General features: G+C 38.6%; 1 protein-coding gene across 1 annotated transcript; it reads left to right on the plus strand.

The window, feature by feature from the left end:
* The first annotated feature begins 1,641 nt into the window (after positions 1 to 1,641).
* Positions 1,642 to 20,128, plus strand: CCDC39 (coiled-coil domain 39 molecular ruler complex subunit). The gene is made up of 20 exons (XM_064721296.1): positions 1,642 to 1,834; positions 2,240 to 2,359; positions 3,387 to 3,533; positions 4,555 to 4,713; positions 5,677 to 5,769; positions 5,856 to 5,984; positions 6,510 to 6,701; positions 8,296 to 8,399; positions 8,711 to 8,843; positions 11,739 to 11,933; positions 12,599 to 12,763; positions 13,340 to 13,477; positions 14,266 to 14,474; positions 15,672 to 15,795; positions 16,509 to 16,668; positions 16,967 to 17,073; positions 18,325 to 18,465; positions 18,598 to 18,777; positions 18,992 to 19,074; positions 19,684 to 20,128. Exons 1-20 carry the CDS (start codon positions 1,733 to 1,735, stop codon positions 19,841 to 19,843), a joined length of 2,841 nt encoding a protein of 946 aa, XP_064577366.1. The 5' UTR covers positions 1,642 to 1,732; the 3' UTR covers positions 19,844 to 20,128.
* Positions 20,129 to 20,150: the final 22 nt, after the last annotated feature.

A 20,150-nucleotide genomic window follows, 5' to 3' on the forward strand; every position in this document is an offset into this window, starting at 1 on the left:
TGTTCCTCAGGAAGGCACTAACTGTACTCAGCACATCATTCTCACAATCAGACACATCATCAGTGAGTTGAAGACTGGGAAAGTGATCAAAACACAGGTCACTGGCCATCACAACTCCATACATCCCAGAGGGTAAGCAGGAAGGCGGCTCCTTGCTGCCAATTATTGTCTCAAGACACTGTTATCCTTGATGCTTCAAAAATATAATTCAGAGTTGCTTACAACCATCCACAGCCAGCCTTGCCAGGTAAGACAAGAGGCAAAAAAGATCTTCCTCATGACATCTGTATTTTTTTCACAGGTAGCTTGAGTCATTGAACCCTGTACTATTTGTTTATTTTTAAGAAACTGTTGCCCCCATACATTGTTGTTCCTTTTTTCTTCAATACTTTAAGAATAATGCAGGACTGTTCTCAGGGGATGATCAGTGCAATAATCTGCACAATACTTCAAGTCACACTTTTGGTGCTTCCTCATCAGGCCTGACTTCCACTGTCCTTCAGCAAACTTTTCTTCTCTAAAAATATCCCATAATACATTTATAGATATGTAGCAAGACCAATGTCTTCTGTGGTCTGTGTTGGTAGTCTGTCATAGGCCCATATTTGTAAGAAATCTCACTGCAAACTCCTTGCTCCTCCAAACCACCTCCCAAAAATTTGTCAGCACTTATTGCTGTTTGGCTCACCTTTGAATCATGCTTTGAATACTTCCTTTAATGTCTTTTCAGATGCTTTAGCCAGACAATTATCACCAATGGAGGGCTTCTGCATCAAGGCTACCCTTCGTTTTTTTAGAGACTTTTTACAAGATCATGTAGTGACAGGACAAGGAGGAAAGGACCCAAACTAAAAGAGCATAGGTTTAGATCAGATATTAGGAAAAAGTTCTTTTCTATGAGGGTGGTGAGGCCCCAGCACATGTTGTTCAGAGCTGCTGTGGCTGCCCTATCCCTGGAATTGTTCAAGGCCAGGTTGGATGGGGCTTGGAGCAACCTGGGCTAGTGGAAGGTGTCCCTGCCCACGGCAGGGCTGGAACCAGATGAGCTTTATTGTCCCTTCCACCCCAAACCGTTCTATGGCTCAGTGATTCCTGCCAAGAGTGCTGTGTCTGCCTTGGTCTGCGAATGGTGGAACTCAGGGGCACAGGGTAATTTACACAGATGGTTTCACAAGGTGACAGGCAAGTTCACAAGGACTGACATTAGTGTTTATGGTCACCTGAGCACAGCGTGGCTCGGGAAACCCACCTGCTAGTTGTGGAGACAATGCCAAAGGCCTGCTCACAAACAGGACACACACAGTGTACCCTCTCAGACCCCCGTCAGGCGGTGTCCCCAGGGCGGGTGCTGTCAGCCCCAGACCTCTGTAGTGTCCCCAGGGCAGGTGCTGTCAGCCCCAGGCCTCTTTGGTGTCCCCACGCTGTGCATCTGGCAGAGGAGCGGGGTGCCCTGAGGGGCTGCTGGCGGCTCTGGGGGTGACACCCTCCTCTGCAGCACAGCCACGAACGGCACAGCCCGTGCCCGGCCCGCTGTGCCCCAACGAGCCGCGTCCATCCTCAGCGGGCCCGGCTCGGCTCGGCTCGGCTCGGCCCGGCCCGCGGGCGCAGCGGGGGCGGCGCCGCCCGAGGCCCCTCCCGGCCGGAGCCGCCGTTGTCGCCGTTGCCAAGCGCCCGGAGCCGCCTCAGCCCCGGCCGTGCCGCAGCCCCGGCCCTTGCGGGCCCCTCCGCGACCATGGAGAACCCCACGGCCGCCTCGGTGCTGGCCGATCTGCAGTGGGATCCCGGCTATGCTCTGCCTGTGGCCAACGCCGAGAACAAGGCGCTGGAGGAAGAAGTGAGCGCGGGGAGAGGAGCCCGGCCTTCCCCCGGGCTGGGGAGGGAGGGATGGATGGATGGATGGATGGATGGATGGATGGATGGATGGATGGATGGATGGATGGATGGATGGATGGATGGATGGATGGATGGATGGATGGATGGAAACCTCAGGGGTTCCGCGGAGCTGCCCGGCGATCCCCGCATCCCCCTAGCCCCGCAGGAGCAGCGGTGCGAGTTGTCCCTTCCCTCGGCAAACTCCGAGTTTTCTCCTGAAATCTCTCATTTCACTGCTTTGGAGGGATGCAGCAGCTACTTCTTACGTTATTTTCTCATTAATACTTGCAGTGACTGTTTTTAGGTAATTGCAGGTAATAAGCACTTGACCACAAACAGTAACTTGTCGATTCTGACTCTTAAACAGCTGCACAAGTTGCAAAAGGAAAAAGAGGACCTGCAGAATGAGCTGACCAACTGTGAGGAGCGCATAGAGGCAATGACGTCTCATTTGAAAAACGTGAGACAAGAGATAAACTTCTCTCAGGTAAAACACCCTCCCTCTCTAGCAGGTCCGTTTAGACAGACCTGTAACCTGAGTATCTCTCTGTGCCTGGTGTGCCTATTTTGCCAGCTTTGTTAGAGATTTGTTAGGCCTTTATTCCAGAATTTCCACAGGAAACAAAAGTTAAGCTACGCACCTTAGTGATATTATTTGATTGTCATTAAGACCATCCAAATTCAAAGTACTGTACCTAGGAAAAAGGCAGGAGGGGTGCATTTTAGAATTCTTCCTGAATGGGGACTTTTGTAGATACTAATAGAAAAAAAATTGGTCAATGAAACACCAGTGTAAGGGAAAAAAATTATAATCTTTATAATGGTGAAGAATTAGTTGTGAAATGCTGGTGAAGACTTAATTCACAGACCTGAAAAATGAATTAAGATGGTCAAGATCTAAGTCTTTACCTACATTCTGAATTAACTGACCAAAAGGGCTGGTTTAGACTTCTAAAGGGTCTTGAGGCAAAGATTTACACCTTTCAGATAAAATATCCTGGTGAAAAAGTCTTAAGGAACTTCTCTGCAGCTGAACAACTTCTTGGTTTTTTTGGCCAGGTTCAAGCATTAATTTGAATTAAAGGAAAGAGAGGTTAAGCAATATCCAGGTACTGTTATAGCAGGGGAGATCTCTCTGAGCACAGAAGGATAGAATAATTTTTATGCTGTGCCTCCTGGATCTGATCACTAGTAATGTCACTGGTGATCAAGAGCATCAAGATTTTGGTGCTGAATGTTAAGATTCTAAATCTTGGGTGAAAAATCTTAGAATTGAGTTTTTAGGGCTACAAAAGGGCTACAGTCTGTGGATACTTGATACAATGTATGCATATGTATATATGACAACATGTGCATTTAAGATACTAAAATCAAATGAATAAATTTTCTCTGAAAATTCCTTCATTTACATGGTGAAACCATCTCTGACTTGAGATTCAATTATATATAAAAGAAAAGATTGCTGATGTGTGCCTTTTGTTTATTGTAAAATACTGAACTTTATTATTCTGCAGTCTCTTTACAAAGCCAAAGAGAGTGAAATTGAAACTGAGCATCACTTTAAAGCCCTTGCTGAGAGAGAATATGGACGTCTCAAAAGCGACATTAAACGACTGAAAGATGAGATAGCTTCCTTGAGAGAAAAGAGAAACACTCAAGAAGTAAGGTTTGAAATGTTTGGAAGGGAGCACCTATATTGCAAAATTTTATGGCTTGTTCTCACTTGCACATGGTAGTATGTCATTAATAGTTAATTATAACAAAGCTTATAAACTGTAGTAGATGATCTGGATGGGCTTTTCCCTGTGCAGGCAAGTAAAATGACACTGAGGATGTTATTGCATAGACTGGTCAAGACTTAGCAAATATTAATTAGATATTGAAATAATTCTGTTCTTAATGCCAGATACACAGCTATGCATCCATCTCACCGTATTTCTAATTCTCACAGGTGTTTTCTTAATGTTTTAAAAATCAAATGGTTGGTGGCAAATCTTCTCTGCATAAAATAAACTTGGATCATCATTTCAAGATGAAAGATTTGGTTTAAGTTACAAAGTAATCTAATGCTACTCAGTTACAGGTGGTCTTCTGGGTTTGAAACTGTCTCTTTTTCTTTCTATTCATTATTTAATTATTTTTTTAGATTTGCTCTTTTTCTTCTTAAGTCTGTTTGTAACTCCAGTCTCTCAGAATGGGTAGCAGGATGAAGATATTCACACTGTTCATCTGGATCTAGATTCATTTTTGTGTCAGGGTGTCTCTTCACAGTCATGTGAAGAAGTCACATTTGAAAATTGATATGTAGGATAAGGGTCCTACATAAGGTCTAACAACTGGGCCTCAGTGAGCGAGGGAGAAACTTTCCCTTTGGATGCCTCAGATCAGTTTATTATATGGAACAAATACCCTGCAGATGGGTATATCTTGCCAGAGGTTGACTTTTCTGTTTAAAATTATTTGCATTTTAAATTTGTGGCAACCTACTGGCTTGTTTCTTCTTTAAGACCAGCATGTCCAATAGCATTCCTCAAGTATAATTAATAAAAAAGAAAACTATCAGTTCTGTGGACAAGATGTGGGCAGACTTGTTAGCAGTAGCTTGAACTGCTTGCTTCAATTATTATTCAATGGATATTAGATATTTGATATTGAACCTTTCATGTTCTCTTCTTTTATTAGAATACTATAATAAAGCACACTAAGAAGCTGGAAAACTTAAAACAACAGATGGACTGGGATGAGGAACTTCTGGAGAGCTGGCTAAAGGAATTAACCCGCACAGATAATGATGCCAGTGCAATCCAGAAGTATGCACTGCAAGATGAAGGGAAACTAGGAGTAAGTAGAAATGACAGCAATTTTCAGAAACAAAAGGAAGAATCATTTTATCACTTGAAGACCTTGTTATGTTATCAAGTCAGATAAAATGAAGACAAGATTTTGTACAACACTGCTTTGAACCTGGTTTCCATTTGGCACAACAGTGCAATTCCATATGAGACTCATTTTGAAGTTGAGAGAGCAAGTTTTACAATAATGAGAGACACAATTGAAGACATTAATTTGCTTATTCATCTGCATAAGATTTAAGTTTAAATTTTTTTGAGAGGATGCACAAATAGATAATGAAGTCTAGAAAACAGGGCCCCTGAATTAAAAGAAGTTAGTTCAAAAATTCACCCAAGTATGAGTGAATAGTGTAGGATTTCCCTTTAGAACTGAATTTATTACTGTTGCTGTTGCATTTATTAATATTGCTGAGAACAAATTACAGATGCTTCAGTAAAGCTATCTGGGATAATGGAAGACATAAACATATATGTCTGTATAAAGAGGAATTCCAATCAAAAGTTCAGAGTTTATAAGGGTGAGTTCCCAAGTATATTATTAGTAAAGAGGTAAGTAACCCTGGTTATTACTCTTTTTAAATATTCTTTTTTCTTTATTTATTAATATTATTATTTTAAAATTTTCATTAAATAGAGTAAGGAGAAATTTGATTTTTAGTCATTAAATACTTAACCCAAAAACTTTGGTTTACACAATCACTCTCACTGCTGTATGCCAAGGACACCACACACACATTTAAACACAGTTGAGGGTTACTTTGGTCTTGCAGAAGTTTGGTTCTTATGGCCACTTGTATTGACTGAAAATTTGGGAGGCTATGCTGTCAATTTTTTGTTATCTAAAACACAATAAAATTGATGCCTCAATAATTTAAGCCCTGATTATAGCAGGGCTTTAAGAATTTATAAAATGTGATCTATTCTCAAATATTTTCATGTTCTTTCATTTTAGGCATTAAACCTTCAGATAGAAAAGTTGACCATGGAAGCAAACCAGAAGCGCAGAGCTCTGGACAATGAGCTTACAGAAACCATCACAGCCCAGGTTTGTGCTTAAGGTTCTCAAAGATCCCTTGTCTATATGTGGCATTTTAAACTTCAGAAATCATGGAGGTGCTTTCTTTTAAACAGATGGAGCTTGACAGAGCAGCTGAGGATTTTCGCAGGGTTCATCAAGAAAGGCAAGAAGTCATCAGGCAGTGGGAGAATGCAATTCATCAGATGCAGAAAAGAGATCAGGAGATAGATCAATGTGCTTTGGTAAAACTGCTGTAACTGATCCATTTCTGGGGTTTGGGTTTGATGTGGGGTGGTTTTTTTTTGTTTTTTATTTAACATCAAAACTACAGTATAATTTTCTGGGTAGCTAATGTTTTACTTAACCTTTCAAAATGCACAATTTTCACTGAGTAGCTATAAATCTGTCAGGTAGTAAGCATCATTAATGCTGGTAATTTTCCTGTTTAATTTCATCTGTTTCAAGTCTACCTGAAGTTCTGCTTAGCTTCTTTTTTCCCCAATTCAATCAATAAAGAATTGTTTTATTTTCATAAGAGTTTACAGTGTCTTTTTGTTTTTAAATTATTGAAATATTTTGGAAGTTTCCTGTCCAAAACCACTGTAGTGTTTGGTGTGATATATCCATGGAATAAAGTAATTTTAAGAATGATAACTGGGCTGTCTCAGGAAAATAGTAATCATAATAGGAATTGATCTTCTGGTTGTACCCTTTATTAATCTAACACAACTCATGCAAGCAAATCTAAAAAGTTTTTATGCTGACAGCTAATTGCAGAGATAAAACAGGAGATCCGAAACAAGGAAATTTTGCTGAGAGAGAAGACTGCCTTTTTGGTAAATGAAACTGTTAATAACATGGAATATGAAAAGAAAATCCTCACTGCTGAGCGGGAAGCAAACAACCTCCGAAAGGAGTTCCAGGCTCAGGATGCTCGAAGGACTCAGCTGCAGGATGAGGTAAGGGGACCAAACAGTTCAGGAAAACAGACTGGAACTAGAACTGAGCACCAGATGGAGGAAATACAGGAATAGCATCTCCTTTTCTCTGGTTTTCTACTAGGCTCTTAATAATTCAGCAAAATGTTGCTTTTCTCAGCCAAGTCCTGTTTATTGCGATCTGAGCCCTCAACTTAATCCTGTCATTGAGAGTGGTGAAAAGATTGGAATGTATTCTCTGTTGTGTGGTGTAAAATGGATGAATTCTCTCTTAAATGGTCCAACACTTTTAGATGCCTCAGGAGGCTTCTTTCCTTTAGCAGACATAGACTGCAGTATTGGATAAAGATAAGAGAAATCTCTTCCAGATTCCAAACAATTCCTGTCCTGTGCTGTCAGGGGTGTGAGTTGATGGCCTGGTAGTGAGGTTGCAATTCCTGGGGAGAACACCCACTGCTTTCACATGGCTTTCTAATCAAAAAGGACAGGGCTGCCCTGTGAACAAGCCATGCTTGTTGCTGTCCATACTGAATTTGCACTTAAACTCGGGAATGAGCTGCACTGCTTAATTACTTAAATGCCTGTAGAAGTATTTCTAAGAAGTAATTCAAGTTTCCTGACTCTGCTGAGAAGGGATGCACTTGTATTACCTGAGTAAGTTTTTTCTTAACAAGAAAATGGTAACACTGGGGTACTCAGCAAGCTTGGTGATTTTTGAGAAACCCTGCATCTGCTGTTGCCTTAACTTTGGGATAGCTTTTCTGTAGCAGGTGGTTTATAGACTGATCTCCTAATTAAACTGTAGGTAGCTCAAACAAGGTGTAGGCTATTAGATTACCCTGTAATTCATGCAAGCTTGAGGGTTTGTAGAATTGGTCGGTTTTCATCTCAAGCTGTGAGATTCTTGCTTGAAGTTTTTCACAATTAATACTCCATGATGGGATAATAGAACAGTCTCCCCTTATTAGAATATCTGTGGGATGCATGTGAGAAACAAGGAGGGAAGGAGACAGTTCAGCCAACAACTTGTGACCTCTAAGAAACCTGCTATACATGCTCCTGATCAGTTTTCTTCATCTGTGAAAGTGAAAACAATTAAACTTATGCTGCTAAGTGATACTGTGAAGATGAAAGAGCTACTGATTGTATTCCTAACCTATTTAATGTGTGCTGTCATGTTTTTTTTTTACCAAATTAAATATCTGTGTATTTTTGTCACAGTGATATCTTAATCAAAATAATTTTATGTATCCAGCAAAGTTTGACACAGAAATGTTTATTAGATATATAAGGTTATCCATGTTCACAAAGAACCTCAGCCAAGTCAACTGTGCAATATAAAACCATGACTCCACTTACACAGATGCTGTTGGACAAGAATTGCAGTCCATAGCACCTCCATAATTCATGTTCTTAATTATTATTATTTTCACCAGTGTGAAAATACTGTGTAATTAGTCTATTGAATTTACTAGCTGGGCAGCACTCTTCATTTGGAGAGCACTGTTTAAAAGCAATGGAATACTTTCCAATAAATAGGAAAATATAATTTTAAGTATCTTAACATGTACCAAAGTAAGTAAGAGCTTTCTTGCTCAATTTTGTCATTTATTAGCTGCAGAATTTGAAATCTGTTGTGAACAGAACTGCTTCTGATCTAGAGTCTTTGAGAACACAAATTACCAATCTGAAGAAAGAAATTCAGGGAAAACAAGCCAGGTAAGTAACAAACCTTTAAAGATAACATTTGTAAGGATTAATAATACAACCAAATCCTTGAGATAGAAAAGAACCTTAAATAATGTTGATGACTGAAACCTCCAACTTTCTGGTTATTCATGCATAGATTTGGCACTGGGTAATTTAGGCAAAATGCTCTTGGTAATCCTTGTTTTTAAAGGGTGGGGGAAAAACAATCAGAGCCTTGCTTGTCCTAGATTGAAGTTTAGACTGAGGCTCAGTCAGATTTGCTGCTTCCTTTTGGCACATTGTCTAGGGAACCTACGTTTAACCTCTGTTATTTTGTTTAGCTTAAAACTTCTTAATGAAAAAAATGCAAGTCTTTCTGATAAACTGAAGCTTGCAATTGAGGAGACACTCACAGCAGAAGAGAAAGCTTTGAAGTTGGAAGAAATATTGAAAGAAGAAGAAAAAAGTGTTGAGGTAAAATGTTTTTTGTGGTTTCTAGAAATGAGGAGTTGTTTGTATTTGCAAGCTTTATATTTTAAAATTATCTTTTTAATTTAAAAATTTTTTATTAAAATGAAATTAAAGTATTGATAGGACATGTAGCTATTTCATCAAGTATTGAAGTGTGCATGTAGATATGTCTGTGCTGAGAAAACTCTGAAAGAAAATAAATGATCCTAGTAATTCCAACTATATTAGTTCAGTATACTGATACCCATCAATAGGTTTTTTAGAGTGAGAATCTTGTCAGGATGATGTTTCAGTATCACTGCCACCAAAAACTTCTTGGCTTTAGTAAAACACCACCAAAATTTATAAACCTGCAAAGAGCTGCGATTTTGGCAAAAAGTTTAAAAAATATTTAGAAATCTTTTAATCAGATTTGGCTGGCCTGGTCTGCTCTTCATTATTTTAATTCTACTACATGATACTTTGATACATCCAACTTGTAGACTGTTAAATAATTACTGGCTCACTTCAGATTAATTTTTGTGAAAAAAGATTTTGATCTGGGAAGTGGCATATACAAGCTGTAATAAGGTGACTTTTTTAACATGCCTAATAATACTTTTATAAAACTGAAAGCCCACTTCTTAGGTTGCAAATTAAGCATAGGGAAAAAAATTCTGTATCATCTGCTTAGCTGTAAAGAGATTTGAATAAATGCAGTGTTGTAATGCAATCTTCTGAACTTTCCTGCGTTTCAGGAAATCCTTATGCTGTTTTGTCATTTTGCTACTAATTCTCTTAAAGTATTTTCACTGCTTAGCTTCTGACTGAACGTGACAGAAATATTCTTTTACATTTTGCTGGAAAACTGAGCACTGGATATTCTGAAGCTTTCATTGCTCCAGAATGACCAGGTTAAATTAATGTGGCAGCAGGTGTCCCACATGACTGACAACAAAGCTGTACCTCTGCATGCTCTCTCATACCACTCTATGCTCTCTTTTTTCTTCTCCATTTTGTGTTTCCTAGAGCATGCATGTGAAATGATGCCTTGCAGTAGAGTGAATGTCATTTTTCAAACTTTTTAACTCCACAGGCATTAATCACACATTTTAAATACACTTTCAGAAACTAGAGATGGGATGTCTTTCCTTTATAGAGTTTCTTAAATTACAGGCCTTGCTGTTTTGGCTTTTCAGATAATTTGAAAACAAGTAATGATGTAGCATTTCATTAAAATGGAAACCTTCTTTTCTTCCCCTTTTGACAGTTTCCAGGGTGGCAAAAGCCTTAGCAGGGTTTCTTTACCCATGTCTGTGGCAGATAACCTAAGATGACACTGAGCTTGGCAGCTCCACAGCTGCAGGGGAATATTTTAGCTAGGATGAACTGTTCTTGAACAATGTCTGTAATGTATTAGTCAGAAGCCTCCCTTCCATCACCATTAGACACACATGGCTATTTGCTGCATCTGTTAATTTGCTGTGAAGAGATATTTACAGGAACAATATGGATGAAATGTCACTGTTTTGCTCTCTAGTTCTGTGGTACTTCTCCCTGCTCAATTTGTGGCAAAACACTGTTGAACAGTGAGGCTTATTGAATGTCTTATCTCTTTTAACAACTTCACTTAAAGGGAGAGCAACAATTTCTGTTCAAAAAATTAATTCAGTTAAGTAATAAGGACCATGAAGTGAAGGTCAAATTATGATCCAGTGTCAGTGGATGAATTTATAATTGTCATTAGCTTCAGAAATACAGCTCAGCATTTGGCACTTGCTTAAAAATCACTTTGCTTCCAGAAGAAAGTTCCTTTGTTCAAGCATGATGCAAAACCTACTGACATGTCCTACAGTCCATAATAATTTCATATTAAACTTACACTTGCCTTTCACATCTGGAGTTTTGAATTTGGAATTGCACTTACAGCAAGTTCAACTACAAAAAAAATCTGTTGGGTAGAATGGGCAATGTGATTACAAACCCTTAGAGAAGGCATTAAATTATCTTTCACCATTATTTAAGCCAGCAAGATGGTTACATACATATTAAATCCAGAATAAACACATTGTTACTCAATGTAGAAAAGTGATTTCTCAGGTGTTTTGCATATTAATTTAAATGTACAACTTCAAATTCTGTACCAGACTTGAGCTGAATGTAAATGAGTCCTTTGGAACAGGAAGGGGAAACATCATTTGTTGTAGGATGTGAAACTGGTATGCTCAATGCCCTGAGCTTTGGAAGGGCTTTGACTACTTGTGTGGGAGAGGTGGAAGGAGGGAGGGAAAGAATAAAATTGTTTTCCCTATTAGGGTTATAAAAAGAAAATAATCTCAGTTTTCATTGTTTTCAGTCCATTTCAGGTTATCTGAAATGTTCAGCACTGTTTTTTATCCTGCTAAAACCTGATTTCCTGCACTGTGTTAATGCCAACTTACCTCTGAGTGATTTTAGAAAGTGTTATTTTTCAAAATTATTCCATCTTAGATAAACACACATGTACATATTTGTGCACACACGGTGTTACAAAATTTAATAAACCATTGAAAAGCTTTGTATTATATTCCTGAAATATTCACAGATGCTGAAGGCAGTAAGGAGATTTTTTTGAAAAGAATGACAGGAATTTAGATTTCTGAAAGGCTGAAAAGAAGAATACTCCTATAACTGGGAAAAAAAGTCATGTAATTGTAGGGTAGGATTAGATTTTAAAAAAATGAATAAAAAATATTACTTCCTCTTTAAGTCAAATAGATTTTTTTGCCAACCATTTGAAGACTTACAAAATTCCACGTTCATATTAATGGATATTGTAATAATATTTTTCTCTCTATGATTAATAAAAACAATTTCTCAGAAATGAATTGATGTGATGAATTACTTATTTCTTCTGCTTAATGATCAATTTATCACCAGGAAAAAGAAAATGAAATGAGACAGTTAAAGGATCTACTTTTCAAGAAGACTCGGGAGTTAAAAGCTCAGAGTGAAAAGGAGAAGATTATTCTGGCAGAAATTGAGGGAGGTCAAAAAACACTTAAAAGTCTCAAGAGTCGACTGTGCAAACTTGACACAGATCTGTTAAAACAACAAGAATTAATATACAACCAGGTAAAATAATAATGTATTCTCATACTATGATTGTTTCTTGAGTCTACTGATAGCACATTGCTTGAATTCTGTAATCTTGAACAGTTTTCCATTTTGGAAATGTTATGCAGTACCATTTGAAGGCTGCATTTATTTCTGTTTCTAGATGTACAGATAAAATTGAAATTACTGAAACTTGACAAAATAAATCACCTACATTTTGCACTTGTGTGTTTCATTATTTTTTGGATCTGCTGCTTTTACAACTAATTCCTAAAATCCATTCTTTACTTTGATCCCTCTGAACCACAGACACCTCAGGGTATATTTTTAAAGCAATACAAGAGGTACATGCCAAAATCCTGTTATTTACTAATTGGATTATGTGCATATTTCCTATGCACCACTTTGAAAATTTGCTTTTATATCAGCATCCACTGGTAGCAACAAGATGGCAACTCCACTGTAAGCCTCCCTACAGCAGCCTGTGCTGAGTGTGCTTTGTTACTCTTCTAGAAGATTACCCCAAACCATCACTGCTCATCAGTCATCTGAGATATTTTGCTAATGAGGTCTAAAAGCCAGAAAACAATAGCTTAATTGGGTGACTGTCTTAAAGCCAACATTTAGTTCCAAGTTTATTGCTTATCTCAGACTATTAATTCTCTTCAAATTTATTTTAACAGGATTTTTATATTCAGCAAATACAGAGACGGCTGTCACGGTTAGAAGGGGAGATTAATTCAGATGAAAAAGAAGTTTTGGAAGGAAAAGTTGCTGAACTTAAGAAAACTTTAGAAGAAAAGAAAAAGGCATATGATGCTCTACAGTCACTGTACAGGAAACTTCAGGTAACTTCCTTAGAACATATTTGACTGTGTTTCATTTAGAACCCTCAGCAAATTAAGTAGATTGGATCTTAGAAATTAAGAAGTTGGTAGTAGATTAAAGGGTATCAGAACTTTGTGTAACCCATGTGGAAAATTTGATAAATTCCCAATAACTTCCAAAAAAATAGATTATTACTGCCCAAGTGAGACAGCTTAGCATGAAGACAAGCATTGAATGTTGGAAAGACAAGCTGAGCTTTCATCAATGTGTGACTGACTCCTTGCAAATGTCTGAGTTTATCATTAGGCTCATGCAGAAATAGGAGAATGCTGTTTTGTAAAGCTATTACTTTTATAGTTTTCATAAATTCTTAAGTACAGTTGCATTTAAAGTTGTCCAAATTCCCCGTGCAGCACTCTGCATGAGGTCATGCCATGCAGTTTGCAGAGCAGCATATTGGACACATCATGGTGATGGTTCTGATTCCAGGACTTAAATACATCTCATCTCATCTCATCTCATTTAAAATTAACTGGTAGCTTTTGTTGCAATTTACATTCACTGAAATAAGCTCAATATAACCTATTTTGAAACAGAGTGATATCCAAATCACCAAGAGAACAATTGATAAGACAAGAGAAGAAACAAGTGGTTTGATAGAGAAGATAGAAGAACTTACTCTTTTCAATGAGAGATCACTTCAGGAGTTAAAAAAAGCAAAACACATTAAGCAGGTACAGTATTACTTTGCAACTTTACTAATACAGGACACTGTTGTTTGTTTGGGGTGTCATCTGCCTTCCACAGTGTTACATCCTTACAAACATTAGTACACCTTCTGTAGTTTTCTAATTTACACTTCTTTACCAGACTTGGAGTCATCTTCATCACTATCATCTTACTAGGCAAAGTGTTGCTTCTCCTCCCTCCACAGCAGGAAGTTTGATGAAATATCAGTTTAATCCCACATGAGTTATACTACAATATCCACCAGGTCAGGGAGTGTTGCTGGTTTTTCCCCTGAGAAACAATTAGCTTTAAAATAGAAAATATATTTACTGCTCAAGGATGTCTTTACATAACACTGAGTTTTTACTCTCAAGCTGTGATGCCTACTAATAAGTTTGGCAGGTTTTTTCTAACAGATGTTTTGAACCAATTTATATTCCAGTTTAAGGAATTAGAAACAATGTGTTAATCCTTTCCTCACATTTTGACAAGCAGAAGAATACAGTTCCCACTCCTCCACTTACTGCAGATTTTTTTTTTTTCTGCAGTATCCTTCCTAAAGGAAGCACTGACATAGTAGCAAAAAGCAAAGTAGCAGGGGAAAGAGTTTTGCCTTTGACTTCACTGGTGCACTCCCTCATCAATGAAAGCTCTTCCCCTAAACATAGAACTTTTTTGAGTTTTACAGTTGTGTATATATTAAAGGTAAAATTATGAATAAATATTACTAAATTAGAAATAATCTTAATTAAAACAATGATTTCTTATTTTGATACCATTTGGCACTGATTAGGAGATGATGGTGGAAGATAATCTCTTAAAACTAGAACTGAAGCGCCTTCGAAATACTCTGTGTAATAAAGCAGAGAAAGTTCTAACACTGGAAAAACAACAATTGGAGTTAAAGAAAGTCATAGCAGAAAGAACTGAGGAAATCAGGATCCAAAAGGCAATGCTGGATTCCCAGATAAGGCTGCTGGATCAGGAACGGCACCAGCTGAGGTAACTGTTCTTACAAAATTTCAACTTGTAGCTTTGACCAAGTGCATTTTTTATAGGGACTTACTAAAAAGAGAAGCATTTTACCCAGCTTCACCATTAGGGAAATTGAAGATTAAATTCATCTTTAAATTAAATAAATCTTGCTCAAAGATTTCAAGACAGCTGAGGCCAGCAAGATACCCCATGTGTGACTCCCCAGGCTGCAGCTTTGACTCCTTGGTGAACAGGAGATCAGTGGCCTTGCTGTGTGTGAGTGAGGAGCCTCAGCAGAACTGAGAGGGAAGCCCAAGTCATAGACAACTTTTTATAGTAAACACTGTGTGTGTGACTCTGCCTTTTTCAAAATAATCTGGACATGTGAAACCATGTCTGGAGGTATGCCAAAATATATGAGACAGAAAAGTTGCTTTTAAAGAGGGTTTACTCGCAGCTGCTTGATAAAACTGTAATTTCTTTGATTCAAACAGTAAGACTGGTTTCCTTTGTGGTGTATTTCATTTGGTTGAGCTTTTTCTTCTTTTGAACTAATAAAGTTTCCATTGTGTATCCTGTATAACAAATTCAATCTTATTAATTACATATACACCCTCTTATAAAGCAACGACATAGAAATAACATTTCCCTCCTGTAATAATCAGTCCAAAGTATCTGGGATGGTTTTAGCCCTGAAATCCCAGTATCTAGATTCAGCCAAAAATAAACACTTCAGCACCCCTCCCAGTGGGAATGAGAGTGATTTAGTGTGACTGAGAGCACAGACTGTGGCCTTCTTCCTTTGGTGTCTCTCAGCTGTTGGAAACTCCCAGAGTCAGATCTGGGTTTGTTCCTGGCTGCTCTTGCACTCATCCTGCCATGGGAATGTTAAGGTACCATCAGCTGGGGCAGCTCTGGGAGTGCATTGCCAAACCTGTAAATTTGGGCAAGGGCTGTGGCACAGCCTCCTGGGATGCAGTGATCTGGGATGTGAAAACAGATTTGACTCAGTTTAGAACTTCAAAAGGCACATAGGTAACCAGAACAAGGGATGTTTGTGGCTGGGAGAGCACAGAAAACCACCAAGACCTGTAGCAGCACAATTCCTGGTACGGGCTGCTGGAATGACACCAGGAATTTAAACTGCTGCAGCAAGAACTGCCCACAAAACACTACCAGACAAACGTTTTCTCAACCCATTTACTTTCTCCCCAAACAAATCAGTGCTGAATTTCAAGATCGCCTATGGAAAATTGATAAACTGAAACGCAAATATGAAATTTTTACTCTTTCCATGATGCCACCTGAAGGAGAGGAGATGAAAAGTCAGGCCTACTATGCAATTAAGGTATTTTATCAACATCATTCATTATAATTCAATTATTTAAGCTATAGCTTTCCCCGGGCTCTTAGACAACCTCCATGCCTACTGCCTACTTGGAGTCTAATTGTTTTATCTGACACCACTGGTTATTTAAATGATACAGTAATTTCACAAGAATTTATGTGGAGCTTTACTTCTGAGCACTTCGAAAACTTCAGTGCTCATTAATTTACAAATACAGAAGAATTAGTGGTCAAGTTATAATCCACTTTGAACTGGAAAGAACTTTATTGAAATCTCACAGGACCTTAAGTTCTTTCTACCTTTCATTTTACTATATGGGGTTTATACCTTGAAGAATGTCTACTTTCCCCTTTCACTTACCAACCACCTATGTATACTTCAGCTTTTCACTGGAAAAAAGAGAAAATCTGTCTTTATCCAAAATGCAATACCCTGGTTCTTGAATAAGAATCTATTTATTTTGATCCCCACAAAATACAGATGCTGCTGGCAGGACTAAGTGAGCTCAGGCAGAGAGGCTGGTATCCATAATGAAACACCTCAAAGAACTTCAATACTGTAAATAACTCCTCCTTCCAGTTCCCTAGGCACCCAAATCTCAGTTCAAGTGGTTTTAACCCCTAAATATTGCTGTATAATAAATATTTTCTGTATAATTATCTTAATATTTTCGGTATGTCTGCCGTCACCTAAAAGAGTGGGTTTGCTTTCAGGCTGCACAGGAAAAGGAAGCACTTCAGCAAGAAGGTGATGATTTGGATGCAAAGATCTGCAAAGCTGAAAAAGAAATCATGGCTATGGAAAACAGTTTGTGTGTACTTAAAAACTGGAACAGACACTACAAAAACTCTCTAAAGGCAGTCCCTGAGACAAGTATGTGAAATAGAAATTAGATAGAAAAGAGAATTTATTCTAAATAAGACGTATTATTTAACTTTTGTGCCCTCTGCTGGCTCTGGAACCAGTAGCTCTAAAATCATTCTCCCTCATGAAGTCAGTTACTTTTTCACAGTGATTTGGAATTAGTAGGAGAGTACTTAAAAACCCCTCAACCTAGAGGCACTGAAATACTGCCAACACCAATATAGTAATATTCTGAGATGAGTTATTTTCAAGTGAAAACTGAGTTGTATGCACAGCAATAATGCTGCTTCATTGTTTGGGATCACAGGTGAGGATATTGAGGAAAAATTGAAACTAGAAAAGGACAAAAAGGATGCTGAGGAGAAATACAAATACAAAAAAAGAAAGATCAAGGAACTCCAAGAAAATATCCAGGTAAATACAAGTAAAAGTTCAGTCAGACAAGACTGCAGCATGTAGCTAAATCCATGCAAGTCATCCTAGAGGAAGAATAAGAAATTGTGGAACAATTTTTTTTCTGCTCTTTTATTAAGATATGATTTTTAAAAGCTTCTATATCCCCTTTCAAAAAGTGATTATTTGAATTTTCTTGAATCACACCAAAACTTCAGGGGTTTAGTCACATCCAGCTAGAAGTTTCAGAATCCCACACTGACAGCTGCTGTTCTGGCAGCCACATGTGCAGCACCATGGTACCATCCTGCCCAGCACCACTGAGAAAAATCCACACAGCCTGGGACTCTGGCATCTACACCCCAGGATTTTTCTGGAACAGATTCAGTTTTATCAGCACTGAGGGTGCCTCAGTTAAACAGGATTAAATTAGCTGACTTGCAGTTTAGCAGGCTGAGCGCTGAATGCAGGCAAACAAGAGCATGTGGTCTCAGGCTCCACAGCAAGGAATCACTCATGGTTCCCCTGGTTATCAAAAAGCCACTTGGATCTTAGGAAAGAGCAACACTTAATTCTGGTGTGGGACATTTCAGTTTTACTTTTATTAGGCAGAAAAAGCAAAGGCACATGGTCCTATTCCACAAGATGGTTGTAAGCCCTGAGTCACTGCCTACAGTCAATAATCATTCCCATTGCTTATCTACCACCACAGGACACAGCTCTTATTTCAGAGGTGTTATTTCTTAAGGTAAAGAAAAGGGACACAGATCTTCATCAGGGAGTAAGTCCTGATATATAATGAGGTCTTACAGCAAACCCATTCCTGCCTTTTTTTGAGTTCCTTTTATTTATTTATTAAAAAGCCCAGTTGCCCTTATGGAACTGATTTTATTCATTCCAGTCAAAGGTATCCCTCTTCTCCTACAGGAAACAATGTTGGGGTTTTTTTCAGGATAGCTTGCACTGGTAAATTGGTAGGGTGCCAAGTAATTAGTTTTTGGCCACTATGAGATATATCTGAAAAGACATACCTGTAACTTCATTACCAGTGCCTTTAAGAGAGATGTAAATTACCTGGGAGTTTCTTTGTCCAGGTCTGTATCCACCAAACAGGTGGACTGGCAGAAAGTTTTGAGTTAACATTAGCACAGATTGCTTGAGCTACATTTAGAAACAAGTAGTAATGACAGCAGACCCTTTCACAAATACAAAAAGTGAAAGAATACCAAACCTGCTTTATAAACTAATATTACTGTTCAAATGAATTTGCAGAGCATGCAACAACACTTTGATGTAATACAGATGCAGCAGGCCCTCCTCAAAGAGCAAAAGAAGGAAAAAGAAGCTCTTATTTTCCAGCTGAAGAAAGACATTGAAGAACAGAAGCCAAAACTAAACAGGGTTCTAAAACAGGTTTGTGTGTTTATTGATGAGAGCTTTTAACTTTATACACTAGTGTGGGTTAAACTCTGTGATTTTAACTTAGCAGGTTTCTGAAAAAGTGTATTTTCATAAGAATAATGCTTTAAAAATATTTGTGTTAAGTGTTCCAAACTATCCAGAGAAATTGAGTCTCAGAGGGAAGATGGAACAGAAACACTGGAAGAGAGAGACATTCATCTTCGGGAGCTGAAAGCCTTCAGCAAAACTGTCAACCAAGTGATAGCTGATGTTCTAGAAGCAAATCCTGATTTAATTGCAGCCTTTCAAATGTACTTTGACAAGGTGAGCTTTCCACTTAACTGCCCCCAAAACCTTGAGTGAGAGCTCCAGCCTAGTAGTGAGTGTCTTTCAAGGACAATTCACAATATGGGAAAGCAGGGAAGAGTTCACCTGCTTCCAACATCTCTGCAAATGCCAAGACTATAAATGCTCCTGATATCCCAATCCTGTTATACAACCAACAGGTCAACTTGTTTTTTCTTTCCAAATTTTCTAGTACAATTTAGAGCTTCCTGTGGCCCTTTCTCCCAGTGGCAGTCAGACTTCTATGTCCCTACAGAGCTCACTGCCTTCTACCAGGTAAGTTCTAACGCTCCTGGGTTGCTTTCTGGTTTTTCTAAGATCAAGTTTAAACCAGCACAATTAGTCCATAACTGAAAGAATTCTTTACTCTTGAAGGTCATCTCAGTTTTCTTTTTGCTGAAGACTCTGTAAAAACTGTTTCCTTACTCTGTCCTTAAAGTTTACTACAATCTTCAAGCACATGAGGAAGTTTACTTCAACATCCATCAGTTTAGATAACCCAGTAATTACAGAATTGCATTTACTTTTGTTTACTGTGCTCTAACTAAAAAAAAGTGGTTTGATATTATAAAAGGACAATCTTGAGCCACATTTGACACTTGGTAGTGTGAACACCCCTTCCTAATTAAATAGAGAAGATACTGATGCTTTTACTGGTACTTTTTCCCCTGTTCAATGTATGCTCAAATAGAACCTGTGTCATGCTGACCCAGTTATGATCCAAAATTCTCGGGGGTTACTGAAGCCATTTAGTGCTACAGAAATCTTTTAGGGGTTTCTGGAATGAACATGGCTACTGGGTGGCTTCATTGTGAGCCACCCTTGGCAGCACTGCTTTAGATGCAGGGATTTCTGTATCCTAATTAGTAAATTTTTGTCTTTCAGAGCTCCTACTAGAAGAACTTCAGCCTCTACTGAGGTTTCACCACCCAACGTGGTGGAGCTGACCCTGCCCGTCCCCTCCCCTGAGGAAGCAGCAGCTCCTGACTCACAGCCAGCCAGCAGGGGCAGCATCTCTGGGATATCTGAACGCAAGAAGAGTTAAGTCATTTTTTGCAGGCCACTGTAGTTGAGATTTCTTACTTTCTGCAACAAACTTTTATCCATGGAGTTACCTGGAAGACTTGCAGCTGAAGTACAATTGTCATTGTGTGGTTCTGCCACTCACCTCTGCAGATCTCCCTGGAAACCATGTAAAACCTTTTCTTCAGCAACACAGCTGCTGCCTCCAAGTGCTTGTAAGCAAATCCCCCTCAGCTCAAACCAAGGGTTCGTGCTTCAGCTTACCTAGACAATAAATGGTGTTGGAAAACTTGCTCTTCTGCTTCAAGTTGGGGGTTTGGATTTTTTTT

Source organism: Zonotrichia leucophrys, chromosome 9 (assembly GCF_028769735.1).
Source record: "Zonotrichia leucophrys gambelii isolate GWCS_2022_RI chromosome 9, RI_Zleu_2.0, whole genome shotgun sequence".
In the NCBI taxonomy this organism is placed as follows: Eukaryota; Metazoa; Chordata; class Aves; order Passeriformes; family Passerellidae; genus Zonotrichia; species Zonotrichia leucophrys.